A 19,401-nucleotide genomic window follows, 5' to 3' on the forward strand; every position below is an offset into this window, starting at 1 on the left:
CCCACCTATAGCGCGCGCAGCCCGGGCCGGCGTCGCCCGTGTAACTTGATTTTGGAGCGGGACCCCTCGGGTTGGACGGTCGCAACCGGGAGGAGCTGCCTTGGAGCCACTTCTGTCGGTCTTCTAAGCAGGCGGCGCTACCGAGAGCGCGAGCCGCGCCCTCCCGCGTCCAGACACTCCCCATGCACCTGCCCGGCTGCGCCCCCGCCATGGCCGACGGCAGCTTCTCGCTGGCCGGCCACCTGCTCCGCAGCCCGGGCGGGAGTACCTCGCGGCTACATAGCATCGAAGCCATCCTGGGATTTACCAAGGATGACGGGATCCTCGGCTCCTTCCCGGAGGAGCGGGGCGCCCGGGGCGCGAAGGAGCGGGATAGGAGGCCGAGCGCGAGGACCGCCTGTCCCAAGGCGCCTGCAGGAGGTGCGGAGCCCTCTCCGCCGCCCGCCCCGGCGCCCGCTCCCGAGTACGAAGGTGAGTGCGCACCCTGGCTGCTCCGAGGCCCTTAGGGCGCCCAAACTTAGAAGCTCTGCAAGAGGAGAATGCCCCTGCCTTAACTTTTATTAAGGCATCTGGGCGCCGGGGTGGGGGCTGTGTGCACCGCAGGAGCTTCCAACTTGGGTTCAGAGAAAGCTCAGGAGCCTGTCGCAGCCCTCAACTCCGACCTCCCTGGGCCATCTCACAGCCCGCTTGGGTAGGCAAGGTGGGTCCCGGGACACTCCGGGGAGTGTCTCTGACCGTCTGGGGTCTGGTCGTCCCAGCCCCTCGCCCCTACTGCCCCAAGGAGACAGGGGAGGCACGGCCGAGCCCTGGGCTGCCTGTGGGACCCGCCGCCTCCGGCGACACGAAGCTGTCAGAAGAGGAGCAGCCCAAAAAGAAGCACCGACGGAACCGCACAACCTTCACCACATACCAGCTGCACGAGCTGGAGCGCGCGTTCGAGAAGTCCCACTACCCCGACGTGTACAGTCGCGAGGAGCTGGCCGGCAAGGTCAACTTACCCGAGGTCCGGGTCCAGGTAAAGCGTCCAGATGGGCCCCCGGGAGGGCTGGAAGTTCAAGCGTCAGCCAGTGCTCCCTTGAACTCCAGGGCATCCAGGCCTTTATCATGGCACTTTCCCCGTGGGCCTTCCTCCACTTGGTTCGCCCGGGGCCGCATAGGAGCGTCACATATCTTCCACGTGCCTCATGCACCGTCCCTCCAACAGTCTGTTCCAATTTACAGTAGCATCTCCCCTTTGGGGTCTCCCTCGTCTAAGCTAAAGAGATAAATTGGGAATGGTTGGCAACTTGAAGAGGCAACAGCATCCAGGATTGGGGAGGAAATGCAGGGGGAAGGTGAGAAGCACTGAGTGGAGAGGGGCTGTAGGCAGCCCCAATCTGGAGGGTAACCAGATTGGGGCTCCAGATGACACCCTAGTCACTAACTGCACTCACCGCATTGAAAACCAAAACCCGTCTACTTACGAGGGGTCTGGCGCCTCACGGTTGAAACTTTCCGCGGATTTGTTTAAGAAATTGACTTTTGCTTCCCTGGTGCACATCCAGCCAAACTTCCCGCTGCTGCAGAGGCCTTTTCTTTTTTATTTAAAGGGGTTTTCGCTTTAATTAAAGCTGAATTATCTTTAATCCCTGATCATTAAAATATTTGAAAGCCTTAAATATTTGCTAGTCATCTGTGAAAAATCTGGGAGGATTTCCAAATTGGGAGAGTTTACAGAGGCCTGAAAGGTAGACATTGGGAACAAATTTCACTGCATCTGAAAGGCATTGGAACCAGGATGGGATATGTGTGTGTGTGTCTAATGCATTTGATTTTTCAGGAAGTGAGGACACTCAGATGTTTGGAGCTTTTAGCTTTGTTTTAAAAGTAAAAGCAAACAGGCTCTTGCCTTTTGTCTTTTCTGCTTAGTTTAAGGGGTTAATGTAATGAGTGTATGTCATGGTTAAAAAAAAAAAAAAGTTCCCTAATGTGACTCGGGATTAATCGGTAAGGACAGTTCAGTGTCTCCTAATTTGGGGTAGTAAAGCTGCAATGATTTCATTGATGGGGTGGACATTTTACCACCTGCTTTTCAGGGAGGGAGGCTGGGGTAGGGAGAGGGAAAGAAAACCAGTGGGAGATGAAAACAGAGGAAAAAGACAAAGCCCTCCAGTGCCCCTCCAGGTTATAGGCGTAGCCAAATCAGGGTTGGGGCTGCCTTCTCACCTCTGTCCCACCTTCCTTCATCCCTCTTTGCTTGTTCAGGGATTTTTGCTTCTTCTCTAAGATGTGTGCTTCTTGAGAACAGTGTCTCTGCGATCACAGGGCAAACACAGTGCCCAGCATATGGCAGATTCTTAACACATGGCCATGATGTAATCAGACGGGGTGTGGTAGGCAGGGTCTCCCACTGTGTTAAGGACAGCAGTAGAGCAGTATAAAAGCGGGCTCTCCCAGTCTATAGCCTTCTGACTTGGGATAGGATCTGAAGCCTATAGCTGATATTTTGGGGGATGGAGTGGGACATGGCGGGGTGGGGAGGAAGGGAGCCCTCATCCTCACCAGTGTTTCTCTATATAGCTAACATTTCTGGGGGAATCAGGGCCTCGGATACGAAGATAAATCTTTTGTAGAGAGAGGTACCTACATTTTTGTTCTTTCCCTTTTCTCCCCAAACCCCAGCCTTGCACACAGTTGTCCTGCTCTGCTCAGGTGCTAAATGGCTTTTTCTCAGTTCTCCTAGGAGGACTCTCTATTATTGACACAACTGCTCTCTCCCTTTTGAGGTGGCAACAAGTCCCACATCTTCCTTCATAAATTTAACAATGAAGCCACCAGTTTGGCCAAAGTTCTTTCTAGATTCTCCACTAGACCAGTTCTCTCTGTTTTATTCGTGGGGGTGGTAAGTTGGTGGTGAAACCTTAATTACACCATTTCTTGTGCTTTTATCAAATTAGTAATGGAAGTTTCAGTGTTTGGAGACCAGACTTTACTCTTGGTGTGGACTTTCTATATGTAAAGAAAAAAAAAAAGGAAAAGCTTGAACTTATTGAACTCATCTTGGGGTAATGTCATAACTAACACCATACAGCAAAAGTAGATTATTAAACTTGAACTATTGTAATCATTGAAAACCATTTATAAGAGACATCAGAAATACTAATCGGATTTCGATTAAATACGAATGAAAATCTTATTAAAGCAATAATATGCATATTTAAATATTGCTTGGGATAGAATAAGCCTACTTTGTTCTACCAGTTATAACCAGTAATTCGTGGAAATTCTACCACACGGGGAAGGAAGCAAGGTTTAAAGTCAAGTGTCAGGATGGGCTGCCAACCAGCAGATCACAGAAATTTGGTGAGATCTGGTTTCCCAGGTCCCACGGTCCAATTCCAGGGTTAACTTCGCTTTTTTTTCCTGAGCACCTGCTCCGTGCCCCGAGTAGGAAACGGATCCAGCCACAGCTAAGGGTGAGGCAAACAGGGACAAGGGTGGGAACTCACCACGGAGAACAGGGATGGGACAAAGAGACTCAGAGGAATCGAGAGAGGAGGGAGGAGACGGCAGAAAACAGGAAAGAAAGAAGGTTAATGCTGACGGGAAGCAGGAGAGGGTAGTGAAAGCAGCAGGTGAAAGAGTCGAGCCCCAGTTTACTTGGGGATGGGGAGTCCCGCCCCCGCCGCAGCCTGACGGCGCCGTGCTGCCTTCCGCAGGTGTGGTTCCAGAACCGACGCGCCAAGTGGCGGCGGCAGGAAAAGCTGGAGGTGTCGTCCATGAAGCTGCAGGACTCGCCCCTGCTCTCCTTCAGCCGCTCCCCGCCCGCCGCGGCCCTGGCGCCCCTCGGGGCGGGCCCGGGGGGCGGCGGCGTCGGGCCGGCGGGGGGCGCCCTGCCGCTGGAGTCGTGGCTCGGGCCGCCGTTGCCGGGCGGGGGCGCCACGGCGCTGCAGAGCCTGCCGGGCTTCGGGCCGCCGGCGCAGAGCCTGCCCGCCAGCTACACGCCGCCGCCGCCGCCGCCGCCCTTCCTGAACTCCCCGCCGCTCGGCCCCGGCCTGCAGCCCCTCGCGCCGCCGCCGCCGCCGCCGCCGCCGCCCGCCTACCCGTGCGGGCCCGGCTTCGGGGACAAGTTCCCGCTGGACGAGGCGGACCCGCGCAACAGCAGCATCGCGGCACTGCGCCTGAAGGCCAAGGAGCACATCCAGGCCATCGGGAAGCCGTGGCAGGCCCTCTAGGGGCCCCGGGGACCGAATCAGGCCAGACGCCCGTCCTGGGAGCCGCCCCCGAGCCAGACGCGCGCACCCCTTCTCCCTGCGCTTCCCCGACGCGGCCATCTTGCCCTGCGCCGTCCGAAGACTTGAGTCTGGGCGCCAGTCTGCGGCTGACTTACCGGGGAGGGCTGATTCTCAGGCCAACTGAGGCCGTCTAGCCACCCCCACACCCCCATGGACCCCTGGCCTTGCTGCTGCAGGGGGAAAGACGGCCACGCTGCTTCTACGCGGGCGTGGGCCGGAGCCGCCGGGTTCAAGGGGCCCAAAATGCCTGACAGCCTCGGCCGCTCCCGCGCGGCGTAGCAACCCCTGAGAAGGACGACTGGGAGGAAGGGGAGCTGGAGAGAGTTTGAGGGACTGTTTGTATAGGTAGTTTCAAAGAATTGGGGAGGAAAATTAAAGATTTACCTGTTTTGGTTTGACTGGTTAAATGCGCTCAGGACTGCGGTGGCGGGGAGGAAGGGGGTGGTGTGAATGTGGGTTCTGGAAGGGCTGCGGTGATGGACCACGTGCGGGAAAGTAGAGGCATGCGCAGAAGCTGGGTCTCCCCTGCGGGGGAGAATCTCCGCATCCCAGACACTGCGGCGCCCTAGACCAGAACGCCCCACTCCTGGCTCCGCCTGCGCCTGCGAGTGTGTAAGGTTACGCGTGGTTGGAACTAAGGCTCATCTACCTGCGCGTTTCCAGTCCCTCGATACCCCAAAAGCCAAACTGCAGTTGCTACTTTGAAGGATTGACCCCAATAAGAAGCGTCTACACCATCTTCCCTAGGGTAAGAGCTGAACTCCCCGAAGCCCCGAACTGCCCCCCTCCCTCCTTCCAGCCTGCCGCGGCTCCATACCCTTCTCAGATCAAAGTCCGGGTCACCGGCTCGAGGGCAGCCCCTGCTACCTGGGGTTGTTGACATTAGTGCTCCGGAGAGTGGAGCAGGATGACTTACCCTTTTGTGTGCCCCACGCCTCTATCTCGCCTCCCCAACTCGCTTTGCAGCCCCCAACCCAGCGGTTCTATTTAATGCGTGTCGGGTTAGCTGCTGCACTCCGGAAGAGTGTCCTGGAGCGCTCCGCGCCGCGACCCGAAGGGCACATCCTAGCGGGAGCGTCATGGACTGTATTGCAGCGCTTCGGCACCACCAGGGGCGGGAGAGGGGGCGGGGGAAAAAAATCTAGACGTCTCCGCCGGCTTCAGAAGATCCCGGGGTACTTGCGGAATGCCCTGTGAAGGAGGGTCCGAGACTCCGGTGTGGATAACCCGGATTCCCGCCATGCAAGTTCTCTGGCGTCCTAGCTTTGAGTACTGCGAAGACGCGGTCAGAACCTTTGCTTCAACTGGCTGCTGATCCTCGGTCATTAGCACGTTAGTGAAGCACCGCAGCCCCCTTTCCTTGTCCAAATGAACTCTGCCTCCCTGGGAAATGGGAAAGATGGAATAAGGCCACATGATGTAAACTACCAACGACCCGGAATGAGGCAATGCACACTGTGATCCCGCTTCTCCGATCCCGGGTATCCCTGTGCTGCACTCGGGCTCCCTGAAACCTACCTGGGAAAAAGAGGACTATCTTGGTGCTGGGAGTAGAGGGAGTGTCGTCACAAGATTCATTCTCTACCATGTGGGTCCTAAGAGGCTGTGGCATAATCAGGGCTGTGTATCCATTAGACTCCCGTCTGGTGCCGTACACTTAGTAGGCTGATGAGTAAGAATGTACTGAATGGGTTATTTTCCCCAAGTAGGAAGTAGTATACCTGCACGTTCTCTGACAAGGATGTTTCCTGGGGAAATGTCCAATGAAGAGGAACAAGAACTAGTTGGGAGTGGTCTTACGGTGTTGAGGGGAGGAAAGACGCTGTGTTGCTCCAGACAGGCCTTGGTTCAGGCCGACTTGGACCCAGTGGATCTAGGAGGGAGACTGTGGGGACTCCTTTGCCGGAAGACAACGCCTGCTCTGGCTGGCTGCCCGAGGGGAGAAGGTGAGACTGGACCCGCTCCTTTTCGACTCCCGGGAACCGGGATGGGAGTCGCCTCGGGCAGGGCTGTGTGGCCGCGGAGGCGGGGCGAGGAAGGACCCCTCGGATTGGACCGCTCCAGTGGGAGGGTGGAGGCAGGCTCGGCGCCGGGAACAGCGGCGCTTACTGGCCGGTGCTCAGCTGGGACAGAGGGCTGATCCCGAGATCCCGGGCCCGCTCGGAGCCGGCCACCGCGCTGCTCTAGCTGCCAACAGCCCCCCGCCCCGGGTTGGGAGCATTTCAGTTTTCGCATTTTCCCTTTATGAAGGAGTCTCTTCCTGCCCAAGAGGGTGGCGTGTCCGCACTGCGCGCTGCGGATCCGGACTTCTGGGGGCGATTTTCCTCTCCCGCGGGGACGCAGGGGACTGAGAGCTCTGTCTCTCCCGACTGGGTCCAGAAGCAGCTGCAGCTGGGCGGGGCGCTCCTCGCTCGGTGTCCTGGGACCCCGCGTTGCGGCCCCAGGCTGGTCCAGGCTGTCCATTTCCGGCTCTCGGAACCTGGCTCTGTCTCCTGCGGGTCCGAGCTCCCACCTCTGCCACCCGGAGGATGATCAGGACTGGTGTGGGTGCAGTGGGGTAGAAGGACTCGGAGAGAGATCAGCAACCGAACGGGGGAGGCCCCGCTGTATTTATTTTAAACTCATATTTAATATTTGGGGAGATGGAAAATATTAAACTAAGGGAGACCATCCCTGCTCCTCCCGATTCCCGCCCGAGTTAATCTAGAATCCAGTGACGGGAAGCAGAGAGTCCTCACTTCCCTCCCGTTGGAAAAGTTCATCGGTTAATTGAAGGTCTTTGCGGAGAGACCTCCGTGCACCCAGGTTCAGGAAGCGAGGGAAGCCCGGGCCTTCGCCTCCCGTGAACCGCGGCTCTCCTGCGGGAGGTGTACGGAAGGGACATCCGGAGTCCGGCCGCAGCCCCCGCGACTTAGCATTTGATGTGATGCCCCCACCCCCAGCCTCGCTGCTTGCCCTTCTCTGTCTCGGTTCCCAGCGCCCCTTTCTGCCAACAGAACCTTACTACGCGAGTGGAATTCAAGCTTCCAGGAGGCAAGCAGAAAAAGATGTTCAGGGAAGATGATGTTAATGAAAAACTGGCCCTTCCTCTCCGCTCAGCTAGTGCGAGCTCCGCACGGGCCCCCGGGGCTCGGCCTGCGTCCCGACCAGCCTGGGAAAGCGGAGGCCGGGAGCGCCAGGCGGGCGCGCCCGACTCTTCAAAAGGCTGATGGTGCGCTTTGTGGCCAATGCCGTCCCCTTAATTGGGAACTGGCTCTAATAATCTGGCCTCAGCTTGTTAACTGTACAATAGTGGGCAGAGTTAATGACTCATTAGTGATTAATTCCTTAACTGTGCCTTAATTGCTCACTGTAAAACCCCTTTCGTAAAACTGGATTAAATCGTCAAGATCCTTGACCACGTCTCTCACAGCCCTGGAGGACGCGGAGAGGGCCGCGTGCCCCACCTTCTGGGAGTCATCCTCTGAGGGGCAGGTGCAGCGTCGCCTCTCAGCCTGGGGGTTGGGAGATCCGTGGTCCAGTCATGGCTGTGACATTGCCTGGTCGTGGGACCCTGAACAGGTCCCCCAGTAAAGTGAGATCTCCAAAATCTCCCTTTCTCTCTCATCACCCACGGCAGACTCCTGAAACGTAACATCTGATTTTAAAAGGAGTGTCCTTCTGCTCTGTATATGGTACCTGCGTGGCGTTATGTAAGTAGGTTCTGAATAAACTGTGTAGGAGGCTACCTTCCGGTCCAAAGTGGTCTGAGAAAGCTCTTTCCAGTGCTAACATTGGCTGGGTTCTATAGTCTCCCCATTTATACTTTTTAAAAATTAGCCATTAGTTTTTTCCACTTTCTTATTTTTCCTGCCACCTTTATCCATTCTGGAAGCTCGTAGGGCATGGTGGACACATAATGATGGATAAACAAGAGTCTCCACCCTCAAGGAATGTGGCCAAGGTAGAAGAAATAAGGACAAAACTGTACACATGTTACAAATGCCTACTGGTTTTCTCCACCTGGCGTCCCACAGGCCACCCCAAAATAGATCTGTTCAAAACAAAACTTATTCCTCTTTAAGGCCTCCTAAAAACCTCCTTAAAACTCTCCTCCCTCCTTCTGCATTCCTAGCCACCCAACAGATATGATGAGCATTGTTCTTGTCCTCTTGAGACAAATTATTGTCCAATTTCCTTTCTATCTTATTTCTCAGCAATACATCTTCCAAATGTTAGCTGCCCAGAACACAGACATCTCCCAGCCTCCCTTTCCATTAGAATATGATTATATAATGACCAATGTTATGGAAGGGAAAACACTTTCAGGAAGTCAGTTCTTAAGTCAGCAGTGCACACTGTTCTTGTCTCTTTCCTGCTGTCTGTAGGCTACAAGGCAGGTGTGATGCTGGCGCTGGAAGTTCCATCTTGGACCATGAATCATGTTTCCGGAATTGTCAGAGCACTCTGCATTTTACTGGTCCGCCGTGTGCTTTTTCACTCTGTGGCTTTGCTTATGAATGTTCCTTCTGCCTGGAAGGACATCCCACCCTCCCCCTCCTGGCAAACTCTTCCAGGACCTGGCCTGGATACCACTGCCCTCTGTGCGGCTGGCCTGCGTTCCCCCAGCAGTCAGTGCCTTGTCCTTCCCCACCAAGAGCACTTTGCTGACGTCAACTTGAGAGCTACTCCAGCCCTTATCCCATAACAACATCCATGGCCCCCAGTGAGACTACTGGATCCGTGAAGGCAGCTGTCTGATCCTCCTCGCCAGTACTCAGTGCCTGACCCAGTGGGAGCAGCCAGTAACGGGTGAGCAGTAACTAGTAGAGGGCTCTGTGAGTCGCAGAGAAAGCACCGCGTCCTATAAGCGCTTATAATGAAGAGTCTGCCCTCACCTGCAAAGTCACAGGAGCCTTCTCTGAAGAAGTGATGCTCCATCTAAGGCCCAAAAGGAAACCAGAGCTCAGCCAGGCAAGAGAGGGAGGGCACAGCATGTGCAAAGGAGGAGGGGCCAGGGCCATTCTGAGGCTCTGGAACAAGGCTGGTCTGGCAGAGGCCAAAGCACAACTTACAGAAGTAGAAGTCTGTACATGGCTAAAAACAATTTTAGCAGGCAGGCTCTACATACAACCAAGACTGTTTAAAGAAGGGAATTTTCCAACATAGAAGTGTGTTCAGCTGTTGGGCAGTCAAAAATTAACTAATGCCTGCTACAGGAGATGATGCGATCATTTCACATAAATCATCCTGCCTGCAATAGGAGGGGCTGGGAAGGAGGTAAGAGAGAGAGTTCTAGAAGACCAGTTAGAAGGCTACGGCAGTAATGGAGGGAAGACAGCATGAAAGACTCATGCGGTGACAGGGAGGCCAAGTTTGAGGTGGAATGAGCAGCTTGTGAGTTCAGTCTTGATCACATGAGTTGGAGGGGAGACAGTGGGTAGACAACTCCAAGTACGGGTTTGGCGCTGGCTGCTCTCTGAGCTCTGAGATCAGTGAACAGTTGATAATCAAAGCCATGAGCAGGGATGAGATTGCCTAGAGAGGGGAGTGTGGAATGAGAAGAGGAGACCTACGTCAGAGCCTTGAGAGGCGCCAGCATCTCACGGACGGTGTTGGATGAGGCAGAGGAGTGACAGGAGGAAAACTAGGAAAGTATGGTGAACTGGAAGTTCAAGAAAGAGAGTTTCAATAAGAAACGAGTGGGCAACCAAAATGCTATTATTTTCAAAACTTAAAAATAAGCCAGTGATGAAACAAGAAGATACAATTTTGCTTCCTACGGAGGGTGGGAGTGCAGGATGCAGCTGTTTTGGAAACACTGCCTCCTGGGAAGTAACCCCAGTGGTGGCCGAACCCCCACCAGTCACTTCTCTGAGACTTGGAGGGCAGGGCGGGAGCTGCACAGATTGGCCTGATTTTGTGTTTGTATTGACCCTATTCCTGTCCCTCCTCAACTTTCCCCCACCTGCCTTCTGCACCTTCAGAAAGTCGCTCCTTCCACATCTAGAAAGAAAGGGAAATAATGCAAGACTCCTAGAAATGGCAAAGGGTTATCTGAGATTCTTCAGTATAAACTTTTTTGTCCTTCATACGATATGGCTCCAACTAACCTTTCTCCATCACTCAAACTCTTCTGCACACACCCTCTGCTCTTGTGAAACTCAACTGTCCACCAAACTTGACCTAAGCTTTCCTACCTCTATGCCTTTATCCAAGCTCTTCTTTCTACCTGAAATATCTCCCCCCACAGAAAGTACCTTAAGATGAATGACAATGAAGATGAAGATACCGAAACTTCTGGAATGCAGCTAAAGTAGCACTTAGAGGGAGTTTTATAGCTATAAATGCTGCCTGTATTAAAAAAGAAAATCACAAATCAATTACCTTCTTTCCTTCTTAACACACTAGAAAAAGAAGACCAAACTAAACCTGAAGTGAGCAGAAGGAAGGAAATAGTAAAGATTAGAGTGGAAATTAATAAAATAGAGAATAGAAGAACAACAGAGAAAAAATACTTGATATAATTAATCAGCAGGGAAATGAAAAACAAAACCAGGGGATACCACTTCACATGCATTAGTATGACTAGAATCAGAAAGTTAGTAGCAAGAAATGTTGGTGAGAGAGTGGAGAAATCAGAACCCCACATATGCTGCTGGTGGAAGTGTAAAATGGTGCAGCCCCTTTGGAAAACAACCTGGCAGTTCTTCAAACAATTGAATATAGAGTTACCATAGGAACCATCGATTCTAGCCAAGAGAAATGAAAACATTCATCCACACAGAAACCTGTACATGAATATTTATGACAGCATTCTTTTTAATAGCTAAAAAGTGGAAACAACTCAACTGCCCATTAACAGATGAATGAATAAACAAAATATGCTATATATGTGTGGTGGAATATTATTCAGCCATAAACAGGAATGGGGTACTAATACATGCTCCAACATGGGTGCACCTGGGAAATAATATGTTAAGTGAAAGAAGCCAGACACACCACATACCATATAAATGGAAATTCATATGAAAGTCCAGAATAGGGAAATCTATATAGAGAGAAAACTGATTGTTTGCTTTGTGCTGGGGGCAGGGGGATGGGGACACGGGGATGATAAAGAAAATGGGATTTCTTTTTGAGGTGATAAAAATGTTCTAAAGTTGGCTGTGGTGATGGATGGTTGCACCATCTCTGAATATAGAAAAGTCTACTGAATGGTGTGCTTTAAATGGGTGCATTCTGTGCTATGTGAATTATATCTTAGTAAAGCTGTTTAAAAAAAAAAAGTCTTCCTACCAAGCTCTTGCTACTTCCATCCGTTTCAGATACTCACATTGGAATAATTTCCCCAAATCCCATGTTCATCATGTTGCTCCTTTACCAGTGAGCCTTTTCAAAGTCAATAGGGACATATCAATTCAGCTAACATACAATGAATGCTGACTGTCCTAGGCACGGTGATAAATACCTCCACGCACTTCTGCCCTTTCAAATCTCAACTCCTTTTCTGTCTCAAGTCTCCACTCACGTGACTCGCTCACCCATTTCCTTTCCCATTGGCCTTCTGGGTAAACAGAGACCCTCTGCTCTAAGCAACTGACCTTGACAGCGTCTTGCTCACCCAGTTCCCCCTCTATACTATTGCTCAAGGTGGACAACACCCTTATGCAAAAGGAGAGACCAGCCTAAAATGCCAGCTCTCTGGGGAAAGAGAACACTTGCTGAAATGCACTGTGGGATGTCAATACCTGGCTGTCAAACCTTTTCTGCCAGTGATGGGTCAGCACTGTGGGGATGGGGAGGAGCAAATATGACAAGGGAGAGAGGCCTCAGGTGCAAGGGAAGCTAGGCTTATACGCCATTTGCGCTGGGCTAGCCCTGCAGCTGTGGTGGACCCGCTCCTGCTCTTTCACTGAATGTCCTCTGTCTTAATAACCTTGTCTCCTCTCTTTGCATCTTTCTATCCTTAGTTCAAAGCTCACCTCCTCCAGGGACTTCTCCTTGGTTTCCCTGCCCGCTGTCTTCTTACTTTCCCAGGATCAGTGTGTCTTGTATCTCTGAATCCCCCTCCTTTTTGTCCCCCCTCCCATGCCAGGCCCCAGGCTCTTATTTTTTTTAATTGAAGTTGATTTACAATGTTTCAGGTGTATATCCAAGTGGTTCAGTTATATATATATATATATCTCCTTTTTTTCAGAGTCTTTTCCATTATAGGTTATTATAAGATATTGAATATAGTTCCCTGTGCTATACAGTAGGTCCTTGTTGTTTATCTGTTTTGTATATAGGTAGGTGTGTGTATCTCTGTTAATCCCAGATTCTTAATTTATCCACCCCTCTGGCCCCCCCCCCCGGCTCTTTTTAGAGCAGGCAAACCCACGGTAAATGGGACCATCTAGCACTAGACCAAAAATCTACTCAAGCAAGACTTTGTCGTCAGATCCAAACAGCAGCTCCTCTGTCTCTTCTGTGTTTTGTCTCATTTGGGGCGAGGGGCACTCCTTCAGATCACTATCACAGAGAGATGACTGGACTCCTTGTCAGAGAGTCACAGGAACCCTGGTTCTGCCCCCCACTTGATATGTGGCTTCAGCCAAGGCAGCCTCACCCTGCCCTAAGTTCCTGGGCTGAAAAAGAGGCGATTACACCAGAGGACTGAAAATTCTCCCGGCTGCAACATTCTGATCCGGGAAATAGACGTTCTCCAGTAATTTGGCGGAGGGTGCCATCTGATGGCCATGTTGAGAACTTCACCTGCTGATTGTGCGTTAGCTGTTTCCTAACGGAACGCTTGCTTCCCAGGACCTCCCCCAGCGAGAAGGGCCTTTTCTCAGACAAGTAACGGCCTTACTTTTTGAGTCCTCCCAAGTCCATGGGCTTCACATTGCCCATGGGATGGAAAGTCCTTTCTTTTTTGCTCAGATTCCCACCGAGGCCAGATCAACCCAACCCTGAGGATTCTTTATTTTCTCAAATAATTCTTTTTTTTTCTCCCAGTTTTATTGAGATTTGATTGGTATATGCTATATGCTCTTTTGCTGGGGGGGTAATTGGGATTTCTTTTTGATGGAGGTACTGGGGATCGAACCCAGACCTTATGCTTGCTCGGCACACACTCTACCACTGAGCTATACTCTCCCCACCAACCCTGAGGATTCTTATCATCAAAGTCACTAAAGCTTATGGCCAAGAAAGCTTATGCTGCCAAGTTTCTTATGCTCATCCATCATTCAGGTTAGGAAAGAATAGTTTATTCAGAGCATGAGTGCTTTAACCTCTTACAGCTTTCATGAGGAAATCCTTGCATTTTTTAATAAAATGAGCCCTGAAGTAGGGAAATTCTCTTTTTTAATTGAATATATTTAATATAAAATATTGTGTAAATGTAAGATGTACAAGGTGCTGATTTGATACATTTATATATCATAATATGGTTGCCACTGTAACAATATTTAGCACCTCTATCACATTACATAATTTCCTCTCTTTTTAGCGATTGAAATCACTAAATTTTAGTCTTTTAGCAAGTTTAAAGATTGTAGTACAAGACTGTCATCGATATGGAAGTAGGGCAATTCTTAATTTAAACTTAATTAAAAATTATACTAGGGGTAGAATTTTATGCCATTGTATTTTGGGGGGGGAGAAGGAAGGATTTATTATTTGCAGCAAGTAAGGAGAACTCCAGGGATCTTTCCCAAAGCAGTGTGTCAAGGATAGAATTTTAGATGCCTGTGCTGTAGAAATATTTGATACATGATAGCCTCTTCCTGGTGTCCTTCAAATCCCAGCAAACAGATAATAAGTTTAGTCCTACCATTAGGCATTATATCCTACAGGAGTGCGCCATGGTATTAGTGACTTAAATATCCTAATATATCGCCCACCTAGAAATATTGACATTTTAAGAATCAGTTTCTGGGGGTGCAATGATCAACCTAAAGAGTTAATAGTAGAATTAATACTAGAATTTAGGCTTGTAACAACTCTGATGATGAGATACTTTGAAGCTCAGTGACCGCGTTGGCCACCCTCCAATGACTGAGATGCTGATGATACTTAAGGCTCAGAGATGGGAAAGGAGATTAAAAATTGCTCTATTTATTCACTTTCTTCCTGGAAGAACAGATGCTAACTGTCCCAGGAAGGGAACTCTCATTTTGACTCTGGGGTACTTAAGGGAGACAGCTGTGGTATAGTAAACTAGAACTTGCCTTGGACTTAAAAGAATGGGTTTTATTTCTGTTTTTATAAACCAGGTGCCCTTGAGCTAGTTCTTAACTTATATACCAGAAATTACTAGTCTGCATATAATTTGCATAATATCTTTGTTAGTGAGTGTTCTGAAATACTGAACAAGATCATCTATTTGGAATTTCAAGGTCTGACTTTTAAGTATAGTCAGTCTACAATATTGCATCAATTTCTGGTGTACGGCATAATATTTCAGTCATCCATATATATATATATACACATATATTCCTTTTTATATTCTTTTTCATTATAGGTTACTGCAAGATAGTAAATATGGTTTCCTGTGCTATGCAGTAGAAACTTGTTGTTTATTTATTTTATATATAGTAGTTAATATCTGCAAATCTCTAACTCCCAGTTTATCCTTTCCCGCTCCCTTTCCCCCTGGATAACCATAGGTTTGTTTTCTATGTCTGTGAATCTGGTATGTTTTGTAAATAAGTTCATTTGTGTCTTTTTTTCTCTATTTTTAGTTTTTTAAGGAATCTCCATACTGTTTTCCATAATGGCTGCACCAAACTACATTCCCATCAACAGTGTAGGATGGTTCCCTTTTCTCCACAGCCTCTCCAGCATTTATCGTTTATGGACTTTTGAATGATGGTCCTGCTGACTGGTGTGAGGTGATCAGGTCTGCTTTCCCTCAGTGGTAAAGTGGTATCTGCTCCCTCTGGTAGAGGAAAAGTCAAAGGCACATCTCTTTAAAAGAGCCCCGTAGGCTGGACGTCTTGTATGAACGTAGTATTATAAGGCTGCATCTTCCCATCACTTCACTTCTCTTCCTAGATTTTATGCAAAATAAACAAAACCTTCAAATGCAAATGTCAGTGTAGCTAGAAGATAGTTATGACTTGGCGACAAAAAGGAAATGCGTAAGTGTTGCTCCAAATAGATGAGATCGTCGTGGAAGCTGCATGGAACATCGTTAAGATACTCAAGAAAAGATTTTGAGCCTCGATGGATTTTCCCCTAGGAATAGAGGCTATGAACAAATAGTTTTTGAACGAGCGAGAATTCAAGGAATAGTATTCATTCTTAAGATCCTCTTTTAAGATAAATATTAGAGGATGGATTTCATCCAATCAGGAGGTAACAGAACACCACAGCAAGAGACCTGTGGACGAACCTGAATATATGCAATCTGTACAACTAAGGGGAAACGAATGTGGGACTTGGGGCGACAGAACAGGATGGAAATAATACCTGCCCTGACATGACGGAAGTGATGCAACCGACAAAGAAATGAGAGAGAGAAAGAAGGAAAAAAGATCAGAACTAGAGGAAACTTGTTGATTGCTTTCTATGTAATAGTTGGAAATCAGATAGTCTCATTCATTCAAAAGAGAGTTCAGAGGCGAGATCTGGGCTGAGCTGAAGTTTGGGGAGCATCGCGGTGGGAAGTCACGTGAGTAGACAGCTACAAGAGGGTCAAAGAGGAGAAGAAAGCCTAAGAGGGGGTCTTGGAGAGCTCCCGGGACCCAGCACAAGCCAGGAGGAGGAGCGTGTAAGGGAGACACAGGGAAGGAGCCCTGACAGGTGGGAGGAAGGCCAAGACAGCGGGGAGGCCAGAAGCCAAGGGGAAGTATTTCCCCACAAAGTGCCCAGTGGCGAAGAAGGTGATCTAGTGACCCCATGATGGAGGAGACGGGCAGACTGGTGCTGGGCAGCTGCACCAACAAAGGCATGGAGATAGTACCACCAGGGACTTGCTATAGTTTTACGTACTTTATCTATTTGTGTGGCCGCAGTATTGAGCGCTAAGGCTGGGTGGTGCCTGATCAAAGTATCCCAAGATAATTAGGCCCGGAGTGGGGTCCGGCAGCCTGGCTTGTGCCTGAGGAACGGGATATGGTGCCTAAGGCTCTGTTTTGGAAACTTATGTTCACACAAAAACCTGTCTGAGCATGTTCATAGCAGCTTAATTTGTAATAGCCCCGGACTAGAATCACACAGATATCCCTCCACACGGGAATGGTTAAGTAAGCTGTGGTCCATACACACCGTGGAAGACTTTTCTGCAATAAAAAGAATAAACTATTAATAGATTCAGCAATTTGAATGAATTTGGGGGGAATTATGCTGAGGGAAGGAAGCTAACTCCAAAAGATTTGTGTTCTTTATGGTTCCATGATCTTTTTGGAAGGATGGATTTTGGAAATATATGGTACATTCACAGTTGTCAGGGCTGAGTGGGGGGTGGCAGAGAGAATTATAAAAGGGCAGCAAGAGGGGTCCTGTGGTGCTCAGAGTGTTCAGTGTCTTGACCGTGATGGTGGAAACATGATCCTACACAGGGAGGAAAGTATATAGAACCTAACACACATATACACACACACACACACACACTCACACACACAAACACGCACACACAGGTACAAGTATGACTGGAAAGTCTGAATAAAAGCAGTGAATTATATCAATGACAAAATCCTGGTTGTAACATTGTACCATAATTTTGCAAAATATTACCTTTGTGAAAAACCGGGCAAATTGTACAAAGTATCTCTCTGTATTATTTCTTACAATCATGGATGAATCTACAATCATCACAAAATTTTCAGTTAAAAAAGGCAGAGTTTAACCTATCTGGGAGGGGTGGTGAAGAGAGAGAATGGTTCTCTGAGGAAGGGATATTTAAGCCAAGATCTGAAGGTGAAGAAGGGGGCGACAGAATGTGCAAAGGCCCCATGGTAGCAAATAGCTTGGTGAATCAATAGAACTAAAACAAGTCCAATGAGCCCACAGTGGTGAGAGGTAAGGCTGGAGGCAGCAGCTAGATCAGGCTGGGCAGTAAGTCATTTTAAAAATCTGATCTTCTGCCTAAGAATATAGACAGGTCATGGAGAGTTTAATGATCTGCTTTGAACTTTGAAAAGCTCATGCAGCATATGTGGATAAGGGGTTGGTAGGCAACAAGGATGTACACTGAGACCTTTCAAGCTATGTGACAGTAGGAAAACCATCTCCATTAGGAGGAGATCCAGGATGATGACTCATTAAGGGGGCACAAGCAGAGGAATTTTCATTTCAGGCTTGGGTTTATCAATAAATTAAGGATTTGTTTTGAGTGTCAGCCTTCTGGTTCAGCAGGGACTACAAAACCAACAGATAGATCCTGGTGAAGGTCTACGAGAAACTAAATCCCCTCAACAACCATGTAACTGCCGCAGACTTCCTTGATCACACTTTGGAAACCACAAGCTTACCCAGCAGCACCAGAAGTGAGGCAGGCTCCGAGTTACTCTGGTAACCCCACCAGGGCCACAGTCGGAATTTTGTTGTCATCTGACTTGCGGTTACGCCGGTAACACATTTCCTGCACGTTTGAAGTAATGAATTCTTTATGCGGCTAAGGGTTGGATAGCATATTTTGCTTCTGGCCCATCCCAAATGAAGAAAGTCAGCCCACAACGTGCAGAGGAGAGGGAATAAGTCCAATGTGAAGCCTCAGCCTCTCAGGAAGTTAGGAGGGATTGAGGGACACCCCCTGCCACCTCCCCCCACCCCACCAGGGTCAAGATCAGACATGGACATTTATTGGTGTCTTCCAAATATGACAGAGAGGTTTGTATTTCACAGGACTCTCCACCATCAATATTTCATCTGTCAAAATCATACGGGATCTCTTGAAGTCTTCATGCAAGTTCAACCTCATTATCCACGGGAGCAGTGACTATTTCTTTATGACATGAAAACCTTTATGCAATGATTGGTCGGTCGGTTCTATGACAGCTGTCCCTCCAGTCATCTCACAAACGGATAAAGTGAAGCAGAGCACAAACACAGACCAAGGAGCTCGTCAACTTCTATGTAGGACCAGTGCTCTGGTTTGTTTTTGTTTCAGTATACAGTGAGATCTTCAGCAAGTGGATCTCTAGAAACAGAGTGTCTGATTCGAACTCTCCACTAGATTCTGTTCCGGCTCTGTTCCCTTATTAAGAACTGCTCACCAGTAGCATTTCAGAGTGAAGAGCAATGTTGCCTCTTCTTAACAAGGCTTCCTTCCTTCCTTATCCCAGTGACCAGCTGGGGAAGGAGTGAATCTTCAAAATCAGCTGGGAGAGCAAATATCATGTGCTGAACACCCTTCTAAAACATTGCATGTGCAACTAGAAAATCACAGGCATGAACAGGAATTTAAACAATATTGTTGAACAAAGCACAGAGTAGTCCCCTTACCCCTGAGAAACAGAACAGTCAACCTGGGACCATAAACTCAATGCCTAGAGTGGGCAGGCAGGTAATGTAAACAAATGAAGCTGGTAGGGGTGACACTAGGGTGTGGTGGGGACAAAGTGGGGCAAAGTGGAAAATGTGAGCTCTTGTTCACAGGGCAGCATCAGGCTCTGGTTGTCTTCAAGAAAAGCAGGTCCAGTTGCAGATCTTCTGGTTTTGCAAAAGTTCGCAATCTGGATTTGTACTTGAAACCCCTTGATATTTAAATGTCTGTGATTAATTAATTTTTAAGACACTGTCCAGGCGAACATCCAACCAACAGGGTGCCAGTTCCTGACTACTAAGTTAAATTATTCACTTTCCTTTCCTCCCTCCATCCCAAGGAGTTAAGTAGGAAGAAAAGAACTGCTCTACAATCTGATCTGGGTGTTTTTGGCTTTTTGTTTTTTCAAATTCAAGTTCAACCGCCAGCCTTTCCATTGAGGCCATCTCTAGCTGAGGCATCTTGGGAAACTGCCAGGCAGAGGAGAGTACAATTTGAAGCTATTTCCTTTCCATTTCTGTTTATTTCAGTGGTAGAGCCAGAGGAGCTATTACGTTGTTAGAGTAACAGCCCCTTGTTTTACAAGGCAAAGAAAAGTGTAAAGGATGAGAAAGGCTCAACGCAATCACAATGTAGGTGCTTTGAGCAAGGAAAACAATCACTTGCTCTAAA

At 49.0% G+C, this 19,401-nt stretch overlaps 1 protein-coding gene across 1 annotated transcript; it reads left to right on the forward strand.

Moving 5' to 3' along the window:
• The first annotated feature begins 182 nt into the window (after positions 1–182).
• RAX (retina and anterior neural fold homeobox) lies at positions 183–4,214 on the forward strand. Its single transcript, XM_006205802.2, has 3 exons — positions 183–471; positions 759–1,015; positions 3,699–4,214. The coding sequence occupies exons 1-3, from the start codon at positions 183–185 to the stop codon at positions 4,212–4,214; spliced, it is 1,062 nt and encodes a 353-aa protein (XP_006205864.2).
• Positions 4,215–19,401: the final 15,187 nt, after the last annotated feature.

This window comes from Vicugna pacos, chromosome 30, assembly GCF_048564905.1.
Source record: "Vicugna pacos chromosome 30, VicPac4, whole genome shotgun sequence".
Taxonomy (NCBI): domain Eukaryota; kingdom Metazoa; phylum Chordata; class Mammalia; order Artiodactyla; family Camelidae; genus Vicugna; species Vicugna pacos.